Source organism: Mchenga conophoros, linkage group LG18, assembly GCF_057382185.1.
Source record: "Mchenga conophoros isolate Kocher_MC1m ecotype Shallow Benthic linkage group LG18, M_conophoros_male_GT1.1, whole genome shotgun sequence".
Classification (NCBI taxonomy): Eukaryota; Metazoa; Chordata; class Actinopteri; order Cichliformes; family Cichlidae; genus Mchenga; species Mchenga conophoros.
In genome coordinates, this window is record NC_140543.1 from 6,025,180 (window position 1) to 6,042,242 (window position 17,063).

Genomic DNA, 17,063 nt, shown 5'->3' on the forward strand with positions numbered 1-17,063 from the left:
AAAGTAACCTGTGTTCAAATGTCCAACGTAGTGTCTGATAACAAAATCAGTTTGGGGCTCTAAGAACAGTTTCAAGTGATCAGTGGGTGAATTTTCTGTTTCTTTCTTGATGATCGCAGGTTTAAAGCTAAAAGAAGTGTGGCTACACAACATCAACATGCTTTCACTAAAGCTTTAAAGTACAGAAGACACTAAACTGCAAAAACCGAGTATGATTTTTTTTCCACAGTTGAGGACAAAACACTAAACTGTGGATTTAACTCTAAAGACGTGGGCACAAAATTATATCCTACACTTTATCTTACTTATTCTGCTGAATGAGGGAAGGGAAAGCGCCGTAACTCCAGGCTGGTGGGGGCTCCTGCTTTGCTCTACCCACTCAGGCCCCTTAAAGTGAACAGCTGTGGATACCAAATTGGGGTCCTGGGACCTTCACAAACTCTTGAGCAGGTTCCCAAGAAATAATTTTATTTCACTCACCGGAGGATGGCATATTCTGAAAATATATATGAGTGGCAGTTCTAATCACAGGCTTCACAGCCCACTCCGCCTACAGCTGAGACAGTTATGCAACTCAAACACTAAAACATTTCTGATAACAAGATGTAATTTCCTGGAGAAAAATCATACTAATGTGGCTAAAAGGAATGAAAGGAATAAACAACATTAATGCAGAACCAGTGTGAAAAACACTACGGTAGTTTGTTGGGTGTTTATAAACTCCGCTTTCAGTAATCGAGTTTTTTGTGTGGAAAGTTCAGATGACTCATGGTTACCTACAAGTGTGACTAATGATGTGCTGTTCTTTGACGACAGCAATCAAAATCAATTTTTTAAAAGGGCAAAGTCTTGTTTTGTTTTTTGCTCGTTTTCTTTTTATTAAAATGATAAATTCAAAGCAAAGAATAATCCGTACAGAGAGTGAGAATCATTTAGAGGGACTGAGTGGGGTCATTTTTGACTCCACTGTGTGTACGGTTCTGATATTTTTCACTATAAAAAGAATTTCTATCATAAATTTGTCCCTTACAATCTGAAGATCTGGAGACAGGACACGACTGGCTGAGGAGGCGACCAGTTAGGGCATCTCTGCTTAGACTGCCGCCCTTGTGATTCATGTAAGCAGCAAAAAAAGAATCAATGGACGAATGTTTTCTGAAACACTTTAACTTTGTGGAGTTATCCCTATGAGTAAGGGAGCAGCTGTAAGTAGCCTTATATTTTCTCCAGTAACAAAATAACTTCCTAAATCTGGGATGAAATGGAATCATAAATGACCTCACTCTGACTTTTCAGTTCCTAAAATAGTCCAAGTCAGTTTCATGAGGGCCCACAGTGGTGAATAAGAGTCACATTAATGGCCACACATACACAGCACATATATTTAATGTCAAATGTATGTCCCAATCAGCTCTCAGTTTACAGGTTCCAGCCTCCATATGTTTGACACCCCTGCTCTAATTGAAGCACTCCTTCTTACAGACTTGTATACCCTGCAAGCTATTTCATATGTGCAGAGTTCATCAAACCTGATAAACAACAGCATTACGCAGACTTCCACATGTGGTCCAACTGCAAACAGCTCTCGTCTACCAAAATAACCAAAGCCACTAAAAAAGGTCGTCAGCCCCGAGTGTCATGTTCATTTCAGCTGCTTTATTTATCAGCCACAACAACGGGATGGCTTTAAACAGGACTGTACACTTCTATATGGATCGCCTGATACAAGGCAGCATTCGCCTCAGGTTGGATTTTCAAATTAAAGGGACAGTTCACACAAAAAAGAAACCCATGCGTTAACACATTGAAATGCTATTTATCCATCTAGATTGTTGTTGTTCAGATCAAATACAGAAAATCAGCACAACAAGCATTCAAACGCTCTGTGTTTAAGCTAAAGTATTAGCCTGTATGCCCGTTTAAGTGTGCATGTGCATCGGCGTGTGACTGTGAGTGTATGTAGGACATTAATGTGCTTGTATCTTTGTGTGTTTCTTAATGTTTTGTGTGTGATGCACTCAGTGCTCCAGCTCAGCGTCCCAGGTGCCCCCTTCATTTGAAGAACAGCAGTTTCTTTATTATTAATGTGCTGGCTTGCAGTGCTAGGGTAACAGCCTCTCTGGCTCTGCTCTCCGATAAAACCAGCGCTGCAGTTGCACAAATTAAAGCCCTGGATGTCGTATGAATATTCTGGTCTGTCTGCATGCTGTCTGCAGGAAAATCACAGGAGGCTTCATTTAATATGAGAAATAAATTCTAAGTTTAAAAAACAGATTTATTGAGCCCAGTTTTCAGTCTTTGCAGGATTTCAGAGGTGGGATGGTGAGGCGAAATGCTCTTTAAAATGTGTACATTTAACTCACCAGTGTAGATGCTAGCATTGGAGGCAGGGATCCCAAACTGAGACTCGATGAATTTAGGGATGAAAGTGATGAAAGCAGTTACGATGGCGCTCTCTGCCGTGTAGGACAGGCTGACAAACAAGAAGGTCACATTGCTGAGGATCCTCACTGCGGCTTTAGGTAGGTCTGGAAGAGGGTGAAGAAAAAAAACATGAACACAAAGTAAAGCTTTTGGGGTTTTTTTCTGTCAGCGTCACAACAGTGAAAATAAACCCTTCTGATTTTTGCAAATCCGTTTGTGATTCAGTCTGAACTACAGATGGCTGAGACAGACTAGTTCAACTGTCCTCATAATCTGCACGCTGTCAAAATTTGTACACATTTGCACACACGCTGTTCACTGCACACAGGTTTAGAGTAGCTTTTCTACTCTCAGGAGTACAGAAAATATGACAAAAAAACAAACAGAGCTGTACTATCACAAAATAAATAAAACCACTCAACTGGGAAAAAAGTGGCTGTAAATAAATGTGAAATATTTCACACGGGGGTAAGAGAACCATTTAGCCCGTCAAGGGCTGCCTGTAAAAATCCTCACAATCACGAACAACAGCTAAAATTGAAGCCTTCAATACTACTTCCTTAATATGGCACTTCAAATCAAAACTTTAACCACCCCCTTGGCTAAATGTTCCTAAATCAGTGCTGTGAAGAGGGGCAATGAAACCAACTCCATTTGGACTTCTTTTTCCAAACTTTGCAGCACTCAGAAGAAAATAAAAGCTTGCAGTAACACGTAACACGTTCTCTTGACTTTGCTGTCAAACCTTTTCAGGAGGAGCTGCCTGAGCAACACCGAAGTCTGCTTAAATCATCAAAGATGCTACCGCGATGTAGCGAAAAGTATATTTTTATTTAGTTGCAATCCTGAAGAGATTAAAGCTCCAGCAACAAATGTAGTATGTGGTCATTTCATTGTTTCGGCTTGTGGCTTTCAGCAGGGTCAACACGAAACAAAAACAGGACTTTTGTGGACAACGATCGGCTCTAAACCATCCGTTGTTGCCTCACTTGTTGCTGTGCGTGCTGAGATATATAACTGATGGTTTTATATCCTTCTACTCTGTACCCATCCTATTTTAAAATCCTATTGTAGAAGTTATTCTCTATACTAAAAGTGTAGCTATTGCTTTAACCCGGGCGTCTCGAAACTGAAGCTCTTAGCCCATTCTCAGTGGAACCGCGTGGCTTTGAAAGAAAACTAGATGATCGTGATTAAGGAAATTATTTCATCATTTATTGTTTTGGATACTGTTGTGTACTGGAAAAAAAGTTGTAATATTTTGCGTGTCATTGCCTCCATGTATCATCCGGTTACTTATTCTCTTAATTTTGCTGACTAGCTACAGATTCCAAATCCAAAAGAATGAAAGTCAAGGAGGAAAGTCAGAATTTAACAGTGATATAACTACATCTACATGTTTGCTTTGACCACCAACACTGCTGGCTTAGCAGTATGCTTTCAGTCAAAATTACTCCTAATTATCCTGTTCCTGTTACTAATTATTAAATTGGGACAATTTTAACGTGGTTAATTGGGACTCACAGGGGACATCTTAGCGTTACAGCTACTTTGTTTCAAAGCAGGCCTAAAAATGCTAACAGGTGTTTTTGTTTCTCTCTACGTCACAACTGTTTCATAATAAAACTGACAAATTCTTTGGTTTAGTCACGTTTCCTAAATGCAAAAAAACCCCAATGTTACTTTAATGAAAATAAAAAGTTTGTGGATTGCAGAGTAGAAACATGTGGTATACGATATGAATTACTGACATGCTCACAGGGTTATTTATACTCAATAAGCTGTGAATAATCATTATAATGCTGAAATATGTTTTGTGGCCCCAAACTGATTTTTAGGGTAACATATTTCTCAGAAACGGCTCTTAATAGTAGAAATCTTCCTGCTTTATTCTCTTCTCTGGTAGCTGCAGTTACACGATAAGCCTCTACTCTGTTATTCAATTACAGGAGGCTGACTTGGATTCTGCATTCATTAGACTTGAAAGACCGTCTGAACTCGTCTTTTAAGGTCAATAAATTGAACTAAAGAGTTATATTTAAACAGCCCACACCCTCATAGTTCTGGGAAACACTCCTCTAATAGTTGACATCATCGATTTTCCAGTACCTTTGATGTCCTTGCCAAAGCCCATGGACGAAGTGACCGTCTGGGTCTTGTTGTTGCTCTTCTCCTTGAGGACGTCGTCGTCACTGGACAGGTCGTCCAGACTCAGCTTTTTCCTCCTCTTCTTCTTCTTGTGTCGGGGCGGCAGTTTCTTGGGGAAGGTGAACATGGGGAAGATGACCAGCAGCATGGCTATGGCGCACAGCAGGAACCCGCTCCACCTACACAGCCCAGAGATTATTGAAGTAAAATATTAAAAACACATGTTTTTATTAAATTCTGAGTCCGTTTTTACTCCTTTTGCTACCAAAGAGTCAACCTCAGACTTGGTATTATCTCATGTGCCTCATTAATATGCACATAAACTGGTACACCATCATCTTCCTGCTATCATCACCTATAATTCATGTAGAAAGCTCGTGGCTGTTAGCTTGTGAGTCACTGATTATGCTGTCAGTCAGAGGAAGGCATCAGTGAGAGCTCTAAATAGATGACTAACCACATCTCACACACAACAACAGATTTTCAGATGGATGATATGTGCGAAAACGTGACCTAAGGACCAAACACATCTTGGTTTGGAAGGATTCAAACCCGGAGTTTGTTTTCAGATGCGACCGTGTTGGGAGAGGTTTCCTTCTCTTCTCACACATTTAACACAGAGACGAACAGGGACAAAGTGTATTCTACCCCTCCAGACTTTAACAGAGTCCTATTATTTGGTGTTGAGTGAAGTACACTCTGTCTGTTATTACTGCCCCAGTCTATCATACAGAGCCGCCCAAGTGTGTCCGTCCTGCGACTCATTTAATCACAGATGCGCTCACAGCTACGTTGGTCTCGTTGCATCTCTGCACCCACAGTACGAGGAAGCCGTGAGAACAAGATATTCCCGCAGTACAGCCTGTACCAGGAAGAATGCGACACTGTTAGAGTCACATACAGCAAATAAATGATCGACTCTGTAATTGGTGGACATAAGTATTAAATTGTAGCATTTCTGTTTCTTTTTTCCTTTTTAACTTAGTTGCATTTTTTCCAAGATGTTTTTAGAAGTGTAACAAGTGAAAGGGTGATAGCAGGTTATTAAGATACATTCATCCAATTGTTGTAGTTTTTATACATAAAAAAGAAAATCATGGTGTTCTGCACAGCAGGAGGCCAGTTTAAGCCAGCTGTAATTCACTAGTAAAAGACCCGAGTTGCTGCTAAGCAGCTAGCCCCAGCTAGTTTAGTTTTGCAATGACCTTTGTTAGATGTACTCCAAGGATCTCCACCATAGCTGCCAGCAGTAGTGCTCATTCTGGTGTGGAAGTGAACTCTAACCAGAACCTGCAGCGGGTGGTTCATGAGCTCTTACGTCAAGTTCAGAGGCTGCAGAGCAGGAATGTAGTTGAGAGACCCATTGGAGAAGCAGCTGATTATAATGTACCATTATGTAATTGTTTTCATTAGAGTGCAAATAAAAAAAATCTGCAGAACAGAAAACTATAAATAAAACTAATCATTCATTAATGAAAGCATGTGAGCTTCTTTTCCTGACATACGTTTACACTAGGGGTGCAACGATACACAAAATTCATGGTTCGGTTCGATACTTTGGTGTCACGGTTTGATATTTTTTCGATACAAAAAAATGTTCATGCCTTTTTAATTTGTCATTTATTAAAATTATAAATATATATTTTAACTCAAAAGTACAGTTTTTAAATTTAATGTTGCTGAAACAAAAGTAATTAAAAAAATAAATATATCTCAGGGCTCTCAAAATTTCAAAATCCCTGGTAGCCCTTCAGGCAGGGACTCTTCAGTTTTTGGTAGCCCAAAATAAATTTAAGTAGCCCGAATAAAAAAAGAGAGCAATTTTTGATTGATGTTTTGTTTCCTTTACAATATTATACATTAAAGTATAATATTGTAAAGGAAACAAAACATTAATCAAAAAATTGTTGAAAAACAAATTACAACATTGTATAAAAATTACAATCATCAACTCAAATACTTGGTTCTAATTGAACAGAAATTTCTATGAACTTGTAAGAACTGTGTAGGACATGAATCAGTCTGTGTCAGATCCTGAATTTGAAATTTCCACTGAAATCACGGGTAAGTGACAAGTGGAACCAAGATTTGCTTTTTGAAGTTTGCAAAGACTGCTAAATTTTGCCAGTGGTAGTTCACTCTTTGCAACATAGTACGCTGTTCTAAACAGATTTTTCAGGTTTATTTTTAGTATGTTATTTGCAATTGGTGTTTGTTCTGGGAAAGATATTGCAGACTGAGCAATAATGCATTACTTGCATTTCTCATGGGTTCTAATGGGGGCCTTTCTTAAAATGACTGGTCCCAGTAACAAAGGCGCTTGTCGACTCAGAAATCGAGAGAAAACCAACAACACACCCGGCAGAACATTATGTTATTTACACGGGTGCACGTAAGTGGTCCGCATGTGCGCATTCGCTGTCAAAATAAAAGACGCGCACCAGATAAGAAGATGCAACGCGCGTTTGCGTCCATATAAAAAGCACTGTTTTTGTCCGCTAGAGTGGGATTTTCACGGCACATTCCGCACCACATCTCTGTGCGTTCATCATTTGTTTGAAGCCAGCTCACCTCCTGCAACCACTTTTCCGAGAATACGTGCTTCTTTTGTGGTTCGGACTCCTTCTGACATTTGTTTGGAGGTGGAAGAACACCAAAGTAATTGCTTAAAGGAGCTTCTTCGACATCTTTAAGAGTTCTAAACAAATTTCTGTCCTCCTCCAGAAAATCTTATGTATGCAAACACGCGTTGCAACTTCATATCTTGTGCGCGTATTTTTTTTTTATTTTGACAGCGAATGCGCACCTGCGGACCACTTATGTGCAGCCCCGGTTATATAGCTCATCATATCGCAGCCACAGAAATTCTTTTGTCCATGAAACCATAAAGCTGCACTTTCTTTTTGCCTTATAGTCTGATTTGTCATAACTTCTCCGTTTTGTGGTAAGCTTTTCTTTGGCTGTCACTTCTTCACCCTGACCTGTCTTATTTGGCTCAGCAGAACTAAAATATATATCCTGCTGCTTTTACACACACACACACACACACACACACACACAACGGTCAGCGATTCTCTGCGCGATCAACCTCTCACATGTTTAAGCTTGCTGCGGGAGATTTCACTTGTCATGTTTGCATAGTAAGCTAACGATTGATAATACCATGTCAGAGGAATTGGTGCACAAATTATCATTACTCACCAATCAGTGCTGTCGCTCTCTATACACAGTTCGTGCGATTGCAAAGTGAAAGCAAAAAAACAAGCGCAAATTCAAACGCGATTTCAATATGTCACATATTGACAGTGGCTCATCGATGCCAATGACATAATTACCCAGCTACATTTCCGAAAGAATGCAAAAGCATTGACATATATTTTCCTTCCTACAATAGCCCGACGGGCAGGGCAGAGGTAGAATTTGGTAGCCCGACTGGAAAAATCGCTAGCACCGGGACGTCGGGCTAGCAGCCCTGTATCTGATTGAGGAATCACTCATCTTTGGAAAAGAGAGTTTATTACAGAGAAATGGCTCTTTCCAAAATAAAAGCTATACTATCCGCTTCTTCTGGGCTATATTCTCAGCAGCATATTGTAGCGGGTCAGGGCTGTTCGGGGTTCTGTTTGTACAGTTATGTTTTGTTTATGTTGCCATAGTGACGGGTGACGCCCTCTCGCTGCGACGGTGTGTCCTTCCGGGGTCAGAGGGCGCCCTGTGTGTTGTTGTTGTTGTTGCTGCTGTGTGGTTGCCGCGCTGAGCAGTTAGCTAGCGGCAGTGTTCTTCTGCAGATGTCAATAAACGGCTGTGCTCCCTGGCTAGCTCACGGAAAGCAAGACCAAACGACACCTCCGTCTCTACCTTGTCTGAGCTCGCCACATTGGTGTCAGAAGTGGGATGATGGTGGCACCCCATGTTCTGACCCGAGTGACTTTTCCCCCGCCGGTCGTGACCGGCCGGTGCGCCAAAAGAAGGCACCTGGACATTTGCAGGACTTTGTGTGGGGTAATGGGGTCGTCGGGGACGACTGACCCCTTAGGTGGGGGCTATGTAGCGGGTCAGGGCTGTTCGGGGTTCTGTTTGTACAGTTATGTTTTGTTTATGTTGCCATAGTGACGGGTGACGCCCTCTCGCTGCGACGGTGTGTCCTTCCGGGGTCAGAGGGCGCCCTGTGTGTTGTTGTTGTTGCTGCTGTGTGGTTGCCGCGCTGAGCAGTTAGCTAGCGGCAGTGTTCTTCTGCAGATGTCAATAAACGGCTGTGCTCCCTGGCTAGCTCACGGAAAGCAAGACCAAACGACACCTCCGTCTCCACCTTGGGTCCGTTCTTGGTACCTCGCTAAGTAAGTTAGCTGGATTTGATTGTTGACGATTTCGCGTGATCCTGGATCGTTCGGTTTCCCGAAGCTCATCCGGGACTTGCTGTCATAGCAACAGAGCCGTAAGCGTAAACCTGCTCGGGAGCAGGTTTACTTTATGTAAACAGGATTAGATCGCGGCCACGCAGGTATGTCTGCTTCATTTATACGAAAGCAACAGCGATATTTTACCACTGTTTCACCATAAATAAATATTATCAATGTAATTAAAGATAATGCAGTACTTGATCCTTTTATTGATTTCACACAGATACATACAGGTCATTTCCTAAAAAAGGGAAATGTACTATTAACATTCTATTACATGTATGTGATTATTACAGATGTAATTCATATTTCAGAGTAGTAATTGCAAATTACTTCGTGTAATCAAGATGAGAGACCACGGCTATAAAAGCGAAGGTGGATTTGGGAAGTCTGTCGCAGTCATATCCTGTCCGTTTACGCGAGCCACCCATTGCGGAAGGTGCAAGATTGATAAGGAGAGTCCTCAGAATTCAGCGTATATTGCGGGATAGACAGGATCCTTTAGCTCACGACACGCGACAGTGTGCTCATAGAGAGATATCGATATTCCCGTGAGGGTATTATTCACTTAACCAACTTGTTGACGAGGGGGTGCAGGACCACCACCTGTCTTTTTTTGCTCTGCCCTTTTCTTGGTTGCTGTTATAAACTAACAAACAGATTATTTCAGGGTCTCTTTCCAAGAGACTAAAAGCAATATAAGTGATAAATATGACCATTCTGTAGAATATTCCTATATTTCACTTTTACTTGTTCCCATGTTCTAGTGGGTCCTGTTGTGGCTCTAATGTGAAAGGGGATACAATATAACATATTATAATATAATATAATGTAATATAATATTGGATAATATGGTGTGATATGATAAATCTACCCTACCACCTACTGGTGTTGGCCAGAGGGGCCGATGGCGCAATATGGCAGCCTGGCTTCTGTCAGTCTGCCCCAGGGCAGCTGTAGCTACAACCGTAGCTGCTTCCACCAGTGTGTGAATGTGAGAGTGACTGAATAGTGGCATTGTCGCCACAACACGGCAAATCTCCGTTAACAAGCTACCCCTGATCGCCCTGTGCGTGGGGCTAGACGGCCAACACGTTAACGAGCTAACTGCTCTAGCACACTAGTTCCCACCCATGTAATTGAGCATTGCGTGGCACATCCAACATACTGTTTTACTTTAGTCCATGACACGCTTACCTTCAGAGTCATACGTCACATGAAAACCAAAATAATTCCAAACGCCAGATCTGAATGAGGGTGGGGGAGGTTCAATTTGCCATGTTGCAAGGAGAGCTTAACTTCTGTCTCGCTAGCTTGCCCTGCGCTCTTCCTTCTGACGATGCTGTCTGTGTTGAGCGCTCAGTGGATCTGCGCTCGACAGTGCAGCCTAGGCGGAGTAGTCAAACGCAGATTCACTGAGCGCTCAACACAGACAGCATCGTCAGAAGGAAAGTTGATAAAATAAATTACAAATTTTGTATTGTTCGATACATATGCGTACCGAACCGAAAGCACTGTATCGAACGGTTCAATATCGATACGAGTATCGTTGCACCCCTAATTTACACATAACTCCACCATCACCACTTCAAATAGAACCAAAATTTGTAAATACTGGATCTTTCAAAGTTTTGAGACTTGGAGAATTAAATCTCTTTAGACTCGTTTCTGATACATGTACATTTATAATCTGTATTTACTCTCTGGTTTCCATTTTTAGGCGGCGCAGCATTCACCAGCCACGTTAATTTGGCTATATTTGGAGAAAAGGAGGAAAGTATTGGTCAAAATGGAACCTCAAAACAATTTAACTTTTTATTAAATTTTTGAAAAAGGCATCTAGATGCATAATCCTGCTCGTCTCCGAGGCAGAGCCATTGAATATCACCAAAGGGTTAACTTAGAATCCACCCCAGGTACCAACTAAAGTGTGTTTCTAGCACTTTCACCAAGAAAGATACTACTGAACTGTACTGTGTTAATGAACTGAAACTTAAGTAATACAGTTTATTTACCACTAACACTCTGAGAAACTGGGGATAAAAACTCAAAGGATACTCTTCAGTGCCCCGTTTGTGAGCTTCAGCACTAAACCCAGTGAATCACACTGAAGACACAAATGGTTAACTTACTGTGTTGGTAATAGTAGTGATACTCACAGAGTGTATTTGCTTTAATGGAAATTTATATAAAAAAACCCACCAACTTCAACATACACACATATTTTACATTTCGATGGGCTCATGGCAGACTCTTCTCACCAGTTTCCAATGAAGTGGGGATCACTCTGGTCGATGTTGACAACAGTCTTGGGGTCCACGTAAAAGCCGATGAGGACTCCACCCAGCAGGTAGCCAGCTGCTGGGCCCAGCGCTCCCATCACGTACATGATGGCTGAAAGGAACAGAGAGAAGCAGAGAGCTCGAACTTTAAATGTGTGCAAGTTTTGGCCGAACATCAAAACTACTTTTAGAGTTGAACAACATCCAGCAGACACAAAGCAGCCTCGTCATCTCACTGGAGTCAGTTCAGATAAATCAACTCCAACATTCATGCATCTTTTCTGCTTTGTTTTGGTCTCAATCTCTTTTGAAGGCCATCAAAAGCTACCATCTTCGACTGTGTGCTGTCTGGTGCTTTGGAAGTTTTTTAATGTGACCAAAACTGAGCTAAAACATGAACTGTGCACGTGTTTGAGAAAATCTGGTTGGATATTTTGTAGTTCCTCTCTCTCACAAGTAGCACAAAGCAGGAAGAAGTCACAAATTTGCACTATTTTTGTATGTATTAAGTGAGAAAACTGAAGGAGGCAGCACACGACACGACATTAGCTACAACCAGGATCCCAAGACTGATGGGATGGTGGCAGGTTAGGAAACGGCTAAATTCGATTCTTTGTCAGACACTTCCCTTTTCCAGCAGTGCCACTAGACTAGTTTTACTGCAGCACATGTCCCAGAGTTCATCTGCTGCCCCTCAATAAATCCTAAACTTTTTCAAGTACCTATAATTGACAGAGGAATGATTTAATACTGTGAGTACTATGAATGGATTTCATTTTGTAATGAATGCTGAAAAAGCAACCATCTATCCATAGATTGTATAAAAAGGTGGACATACCACTACATACACATTACTTTTTTTTTAATCTATAAAGAAGGGCCTAAAAAATACCATTTAAAATGTTTTTTTGTGAAGTTGTCAATTATGTGTGACTAGAACACTGGTTCATCCCTTGTGATAGGAGCCATTTTTATGCTGCAATGACTCATAGGTCAGTGTTAAGGGGCTTAACAAACAAAAAACATTTCACTGAAAATGGACAGGTACGAGGGCTGAACTGAAAAAGAGTGAGCTTTGCATTAGTGGGCACTGCTCTGCCATCATGGCTGAAAGTAAAAACCCGAGGTTGAACTTAAAGCTAATAAATGCTGAACAATAGTGAGGTAGATTATCACAGCTCAGAATGCTGACTACTCCATTAGCATTGAGAACAACCGGTACAATTACAGCAGACTGCATTTTGTTTAGCTTCTGTGTCAAAGTTACACCATTACACTGAACTCAATGACATTTGTCAAACTGCAGGCCTTATGCAACACTAGAACTAATCTAGCCATTTACAAAAGGTCGTGTGTGTGTGTCATGTGTGCAGATCATATGACTGTGCAATCAGGTGGCTGCTGAAGCTGCGAATAAGATTTCTCCAATTAGAGGGAATTAAAATCTTTAATTCCTTGGCTGGAGTTGAAAGCACTTAAAGCTGGGCCAGGCACTGGAGGAACCTGAAAATTATCTGAACCAAAACTGTCCTGGGAGTCCTGGGAAATACTGGGAGCACTGGGTTTCCGTCAGTGATGGCTTAAACTGTTAACTTCACTTTAGTTTTGTTTTTTTTTGTTTCTATTTTTTTTTATTGTTTACTGTTGTTAAGCGAACACGACATATATCTTCTGACATCTGTCTTTTACATTTTTGCTAGTAATCAGCAGCAAATGATACAAACTTTGACCAACAAGTATGAGCGCTTAGTTTACTTGCTTATACTTTGTTATCTGTCCTTTTTTTGTGGATACTCGTTTCGTAGAATAATTGAGATGTTTTTGGAACATGTCTGGAAAGCCAAGTGAAAAGGCACTGTTCATGTTTAACTTCAAATCACTAATTTAGTCCTGTGATGATTATTTCAGTTATATTAGTGCTTGTGAACACGTAACATGGTTTCCACTGTGTTTGTGGCCTAGAAGTGACTCAGTCAATCTAAATACAAACAGTACGCTGCACGGGGCACAGGAATGACACTAAAACTGAGATGTTTGTCTCTTAACACAGTTGTAAATGTTGTGTTCCTGTTCTTTTAACCTTCTTTTAAAGAATCTGAGATGTCCATAATGACACTTTTTGATTTTTTTTTTTGTTAAACTGCCAAACTAACACTTAACAAGATGCACTTAACTTTCACTTATGTAGCATGCTTTTACTTCAATGTACTATATGAAGGTTTAAAAGCCTTATTATAAATAGTGCAAATCAAACAACTTGCCACTCTTACAGTGATGTTACGTTTTTGATCATATGCTGAAGTGTGTAGTTGTCGATACTTGTTAATTAATAAAGAAATAATTAGATCTTCCTAAATACAGAACACTTCTGCAGTAGCTCTTCACAGGACTGACCAAGTTTAACTTGAAATCATGAATTTTGTAGCGTCGTTGTGGTTGATTCTTGCAAATATGTGTTTTTTCCCCAGTGTTTGCATGGGTAATTACAGCCCACTGTTACTGAGACCCTTAGAGTAATTGCTGAGTAAGGATAGGCTCCAGCACCCCTAATGGCACTAAGATGGATAAGCAATTAAGAGGATGGCTCGATAGATGACCGGTGTGCATAACTTTTTCAGTGTTTTTTCCCCTCTCACGCTGCACTGCTGCTCTCTGTCACTGAAGCATTGCTGCTCAGTCACACAACAAACAGGGCACAGAGAGAGCTGTTCCTCAGCTGAGTTACAAAGCAGTAGGTCACTACCCAGAGATTTAGTTCTTCTTTTTTGCTAGATCTTTTTGGGAAAAACAAAACTCAATTCAATGGGTTGGAAAAACAGTTAAAAAGTAGTTAAATGTCTTGATAAACCGCCAAGACTAGCTAAAGTGTAATGACTATAGCTGTGCCATATCGTATCGTATGTGATAATACCTGTGAATATTTTTATGTGACGTGTGTCATATTGTGATATCACTGCTATAGTAACACCATGTGTTTGTGTTTCCTAGCCTCGGCATGTCTGACAGCAAGAGCCAAGAGAGAAGAGCAAATGGGTGGAAATGACTGATGTGTTACATGGAAGAAAAGCAGGACTTATACAGCACACTAGCAAGAAAATACAAGTAAACTTTTAATATGACCATATTGCTCGGTTCTTGATGAGTTACAAAGTTATGTTACTTTGCTTATTATAAAAGAAACATGTTAAGCTGTTATTTTATACGTCTCCTTAAAATTTCCAGGGAAAACACCACCTGTACTTCCATTTGACTCGTGCTGTGTTACAATGCTGCTGCTGGCACCCTGTTTCAGTAAACTCGCAATTCAATTTCGGTAGTGTGTCATCACTGACAGCAGCTCGTTGAAAAATGCCCCTCATTACTGAAACTTGTTCAGTATTTTTTTCTATATCGTCATAAATATTAGTATCGCAAATTTCCTTGAACTATAATGACAACATTTGGATATGGTATTAATTATTATTTTTTAAAACACTTTATTCAACAGAAACATTTTCAATAATAAAAACTGACTGCTGATAATCCAGATTTATGTGTAATTTTTTAAAGTCTCATTCCCATAGCCAATAATTCACGTGATGTATCTGATCTTCTCAGAGGCTTTCAGCTCACCCGTTATAAATACAGCAGTATGCTGCTCATCTATACTATGTTGATTTTCTGACAAGGTTAACAGTTACTTCAAATAAAAATAACAGTATAATAATTCCCTCGGCTACATTTTGAAAACTGATCAATATGTACCTGCCTGCCTGATTTCTCAAAACCCCCAAACACTCAGCAAAATGAAAAGATTCAGCACACATTCCTCATTTAGGGAGCGTTTCCCAATCAAATCAACACATTCCAGAAATGCCGGCAGCAACGTGAGCACTGCAGTTACTCATCTGCAGAGCATCTTGACAGAACCACAACGTCTGTCTCTCCATGCCATCCTTCCACTCGATTATTACATCATCTGACTAAGAGAGCCAGACTCTGGGATGATGAAACAGAGTGATGGGATTGAGGGCTCAGGCCTTACGAGGGGAGCTGTGGATAATCCCTTACAAAGCAAAAGAAGAGGGAAAACCCTCGGCTGGCAGGTTGCCGTGTTACACAACGTGATGCAGTAACGTGACTGTCTTCAGAGGGATAAGAGACGAGCACGCCGCCGGTCATAGGTCAGGCAAACGGGCCCAGCTGAGATATGAGGAGCCAGTAAGAAAGTGAGAAAAATAACAAAAAACTGAAAAGAAGATGATGAATCATACAAAGAAAGACAGACTGTGACAGCGCAGATGTGAGACCTTCATTAAAATTTTATGATAAAGTAGTCAGGGACCAGAAGGATGATGGCTTTTCTTTGCTGCTCTTTATTTCCAACGTAGACTGGAAGTCAAATCTTAATACATAACCATTAAGCAACAAAAACTTTTCTAAAAGCCTCTCAATCATGTGTTCTAGTGATATTAAGAATTTTGCTAGATTAACCACTTTTATAAACAAAAGAAACGCTTTGAAGAGAAGATTAAGATGCCTCTGAAAGCCCATAGGAAAATTCATTCTCTCCATTTAAGCCATCCGAAATATTAGGAGCAGTATGCAGCCAATACAGCCAACTCCAGCTATAAACCAGTGCAATGAAAGGAGAATTAATGTTTCAGTGATGGAAGAAACCAGAGCACCTAGAGGAGTGCGCAGAAGAGCCCTGCCCTGGTATGAACCCAGGACACTGCACCTCACGGAGGTGGAGCATAAGTGAAAGGAATTATGTCTGTGCTTGTTTGTCCGTCTGCAGTATTACAATTTTTTTAAAATAAGGTGGAGCACAAGAAAAAAGCCATTAAAAATATGGAGCTGGAAATTAGCATTATAGGTCCACCTTAAATTTTGGTGTGGATCTGGATTGCGGTCTTTAAAATTGCAAGATAAGTCTAGAAGCTTGGCGAAGGTCTTTGTGAGTCCTTCCAGTTAATTAAGCAACAGTAATGTGCTTTATTTGTTAAAAGTGGTTTATAAGCAGGTTGCAAATGCTCAAAGGAGCCAGTGTGCACTTTTTTCAGTGGTTAAAGAAATAGGTCAAACACAAAAAATCCAACAGATGAATGTGCAAGCCACACAAACCATGCTTTCTGTCACATTTACTTCAACTATGTACCCTGCACACATATGGTTTGTCATAAAGAGGCTTTCAGAGAAAAGGAAAAAGAAAGATGAAATAAAACCAGACAGGATGCAAAGAGAGAGGAAGCAGAAGGAGAGCAGAGTGCACACCAACCTGCTGCTGTCGAGGCAGCAGTGTTTGTGCTGATGGAGGGAAACCATCTTTGGCCTCAGCGTTCCAATGATCAATGTTAAGGTAGAATAAACCCTGGGAATGAAAATCATCCTAAATCTGAAGTCTGCATAACACCTTTATGATCTATAACCTCAGACCGGTTAACACTGTGCAGTCCCATTAACACCACCCTGTTATAAATATATGTTATGTTTTTGCAGTGGGGGTGATGGACTTGTTTAATGGTTGTGTCTTTGTTTTATCATTCAGATACTTCGGGGTTTCATCTCTGCATAGATCCTTCTGTATGCTTGCCTTTTCTTTTATGTTGTTACATAAATTGCATCAACCTGCAGTTAAAAATCTCACATATTAACATAAGTGCTGATGTTAATTAAATAACTGTACATTACCCCTTTTAAATAAAATAAACATAAAACACTATGCATAAGTCATCCTAAGAAATACCCACAAACGTCAGTGACATAGCAGCTTATCCGCCTCCTGATCCGTCATAGTTCACAGGTCAATGCCGGTAAAGCAAGACAT

General features: G+C 40.5%; 1 protein-coding gene across 1 annotated transcript in view; it reads right to left on the reverse strand.

Annotated features, from left to right (window-relative positions):
- Positions 1–17,063, reverse strand: part of LOC146553075 (solute carrier organic anion transporter family member 5A1-like) — a 51,494-nt gene that overhangs the window by 16,895 nt on the left and 17,536 nt on the right. The window contains exons 2-4 of the mRNA XM_085255375.1: positions 11,234–11,366; positions 4,534–4,751; positions 2,364–2,528 (exon numbers count right to left, since the gene is read on the reverse strand). Coding sequence (XP_085111501.1) covers positions 2,364–2,528; positions 4,534–4,751; positions 11,234–11,366 — 516 coding nt within the window. The remainder of the gene's footprint in view (positions 1–2,363; positions 2,529–4,533; positions 4,752–11,233; positions 11,367–17,063) is intronic.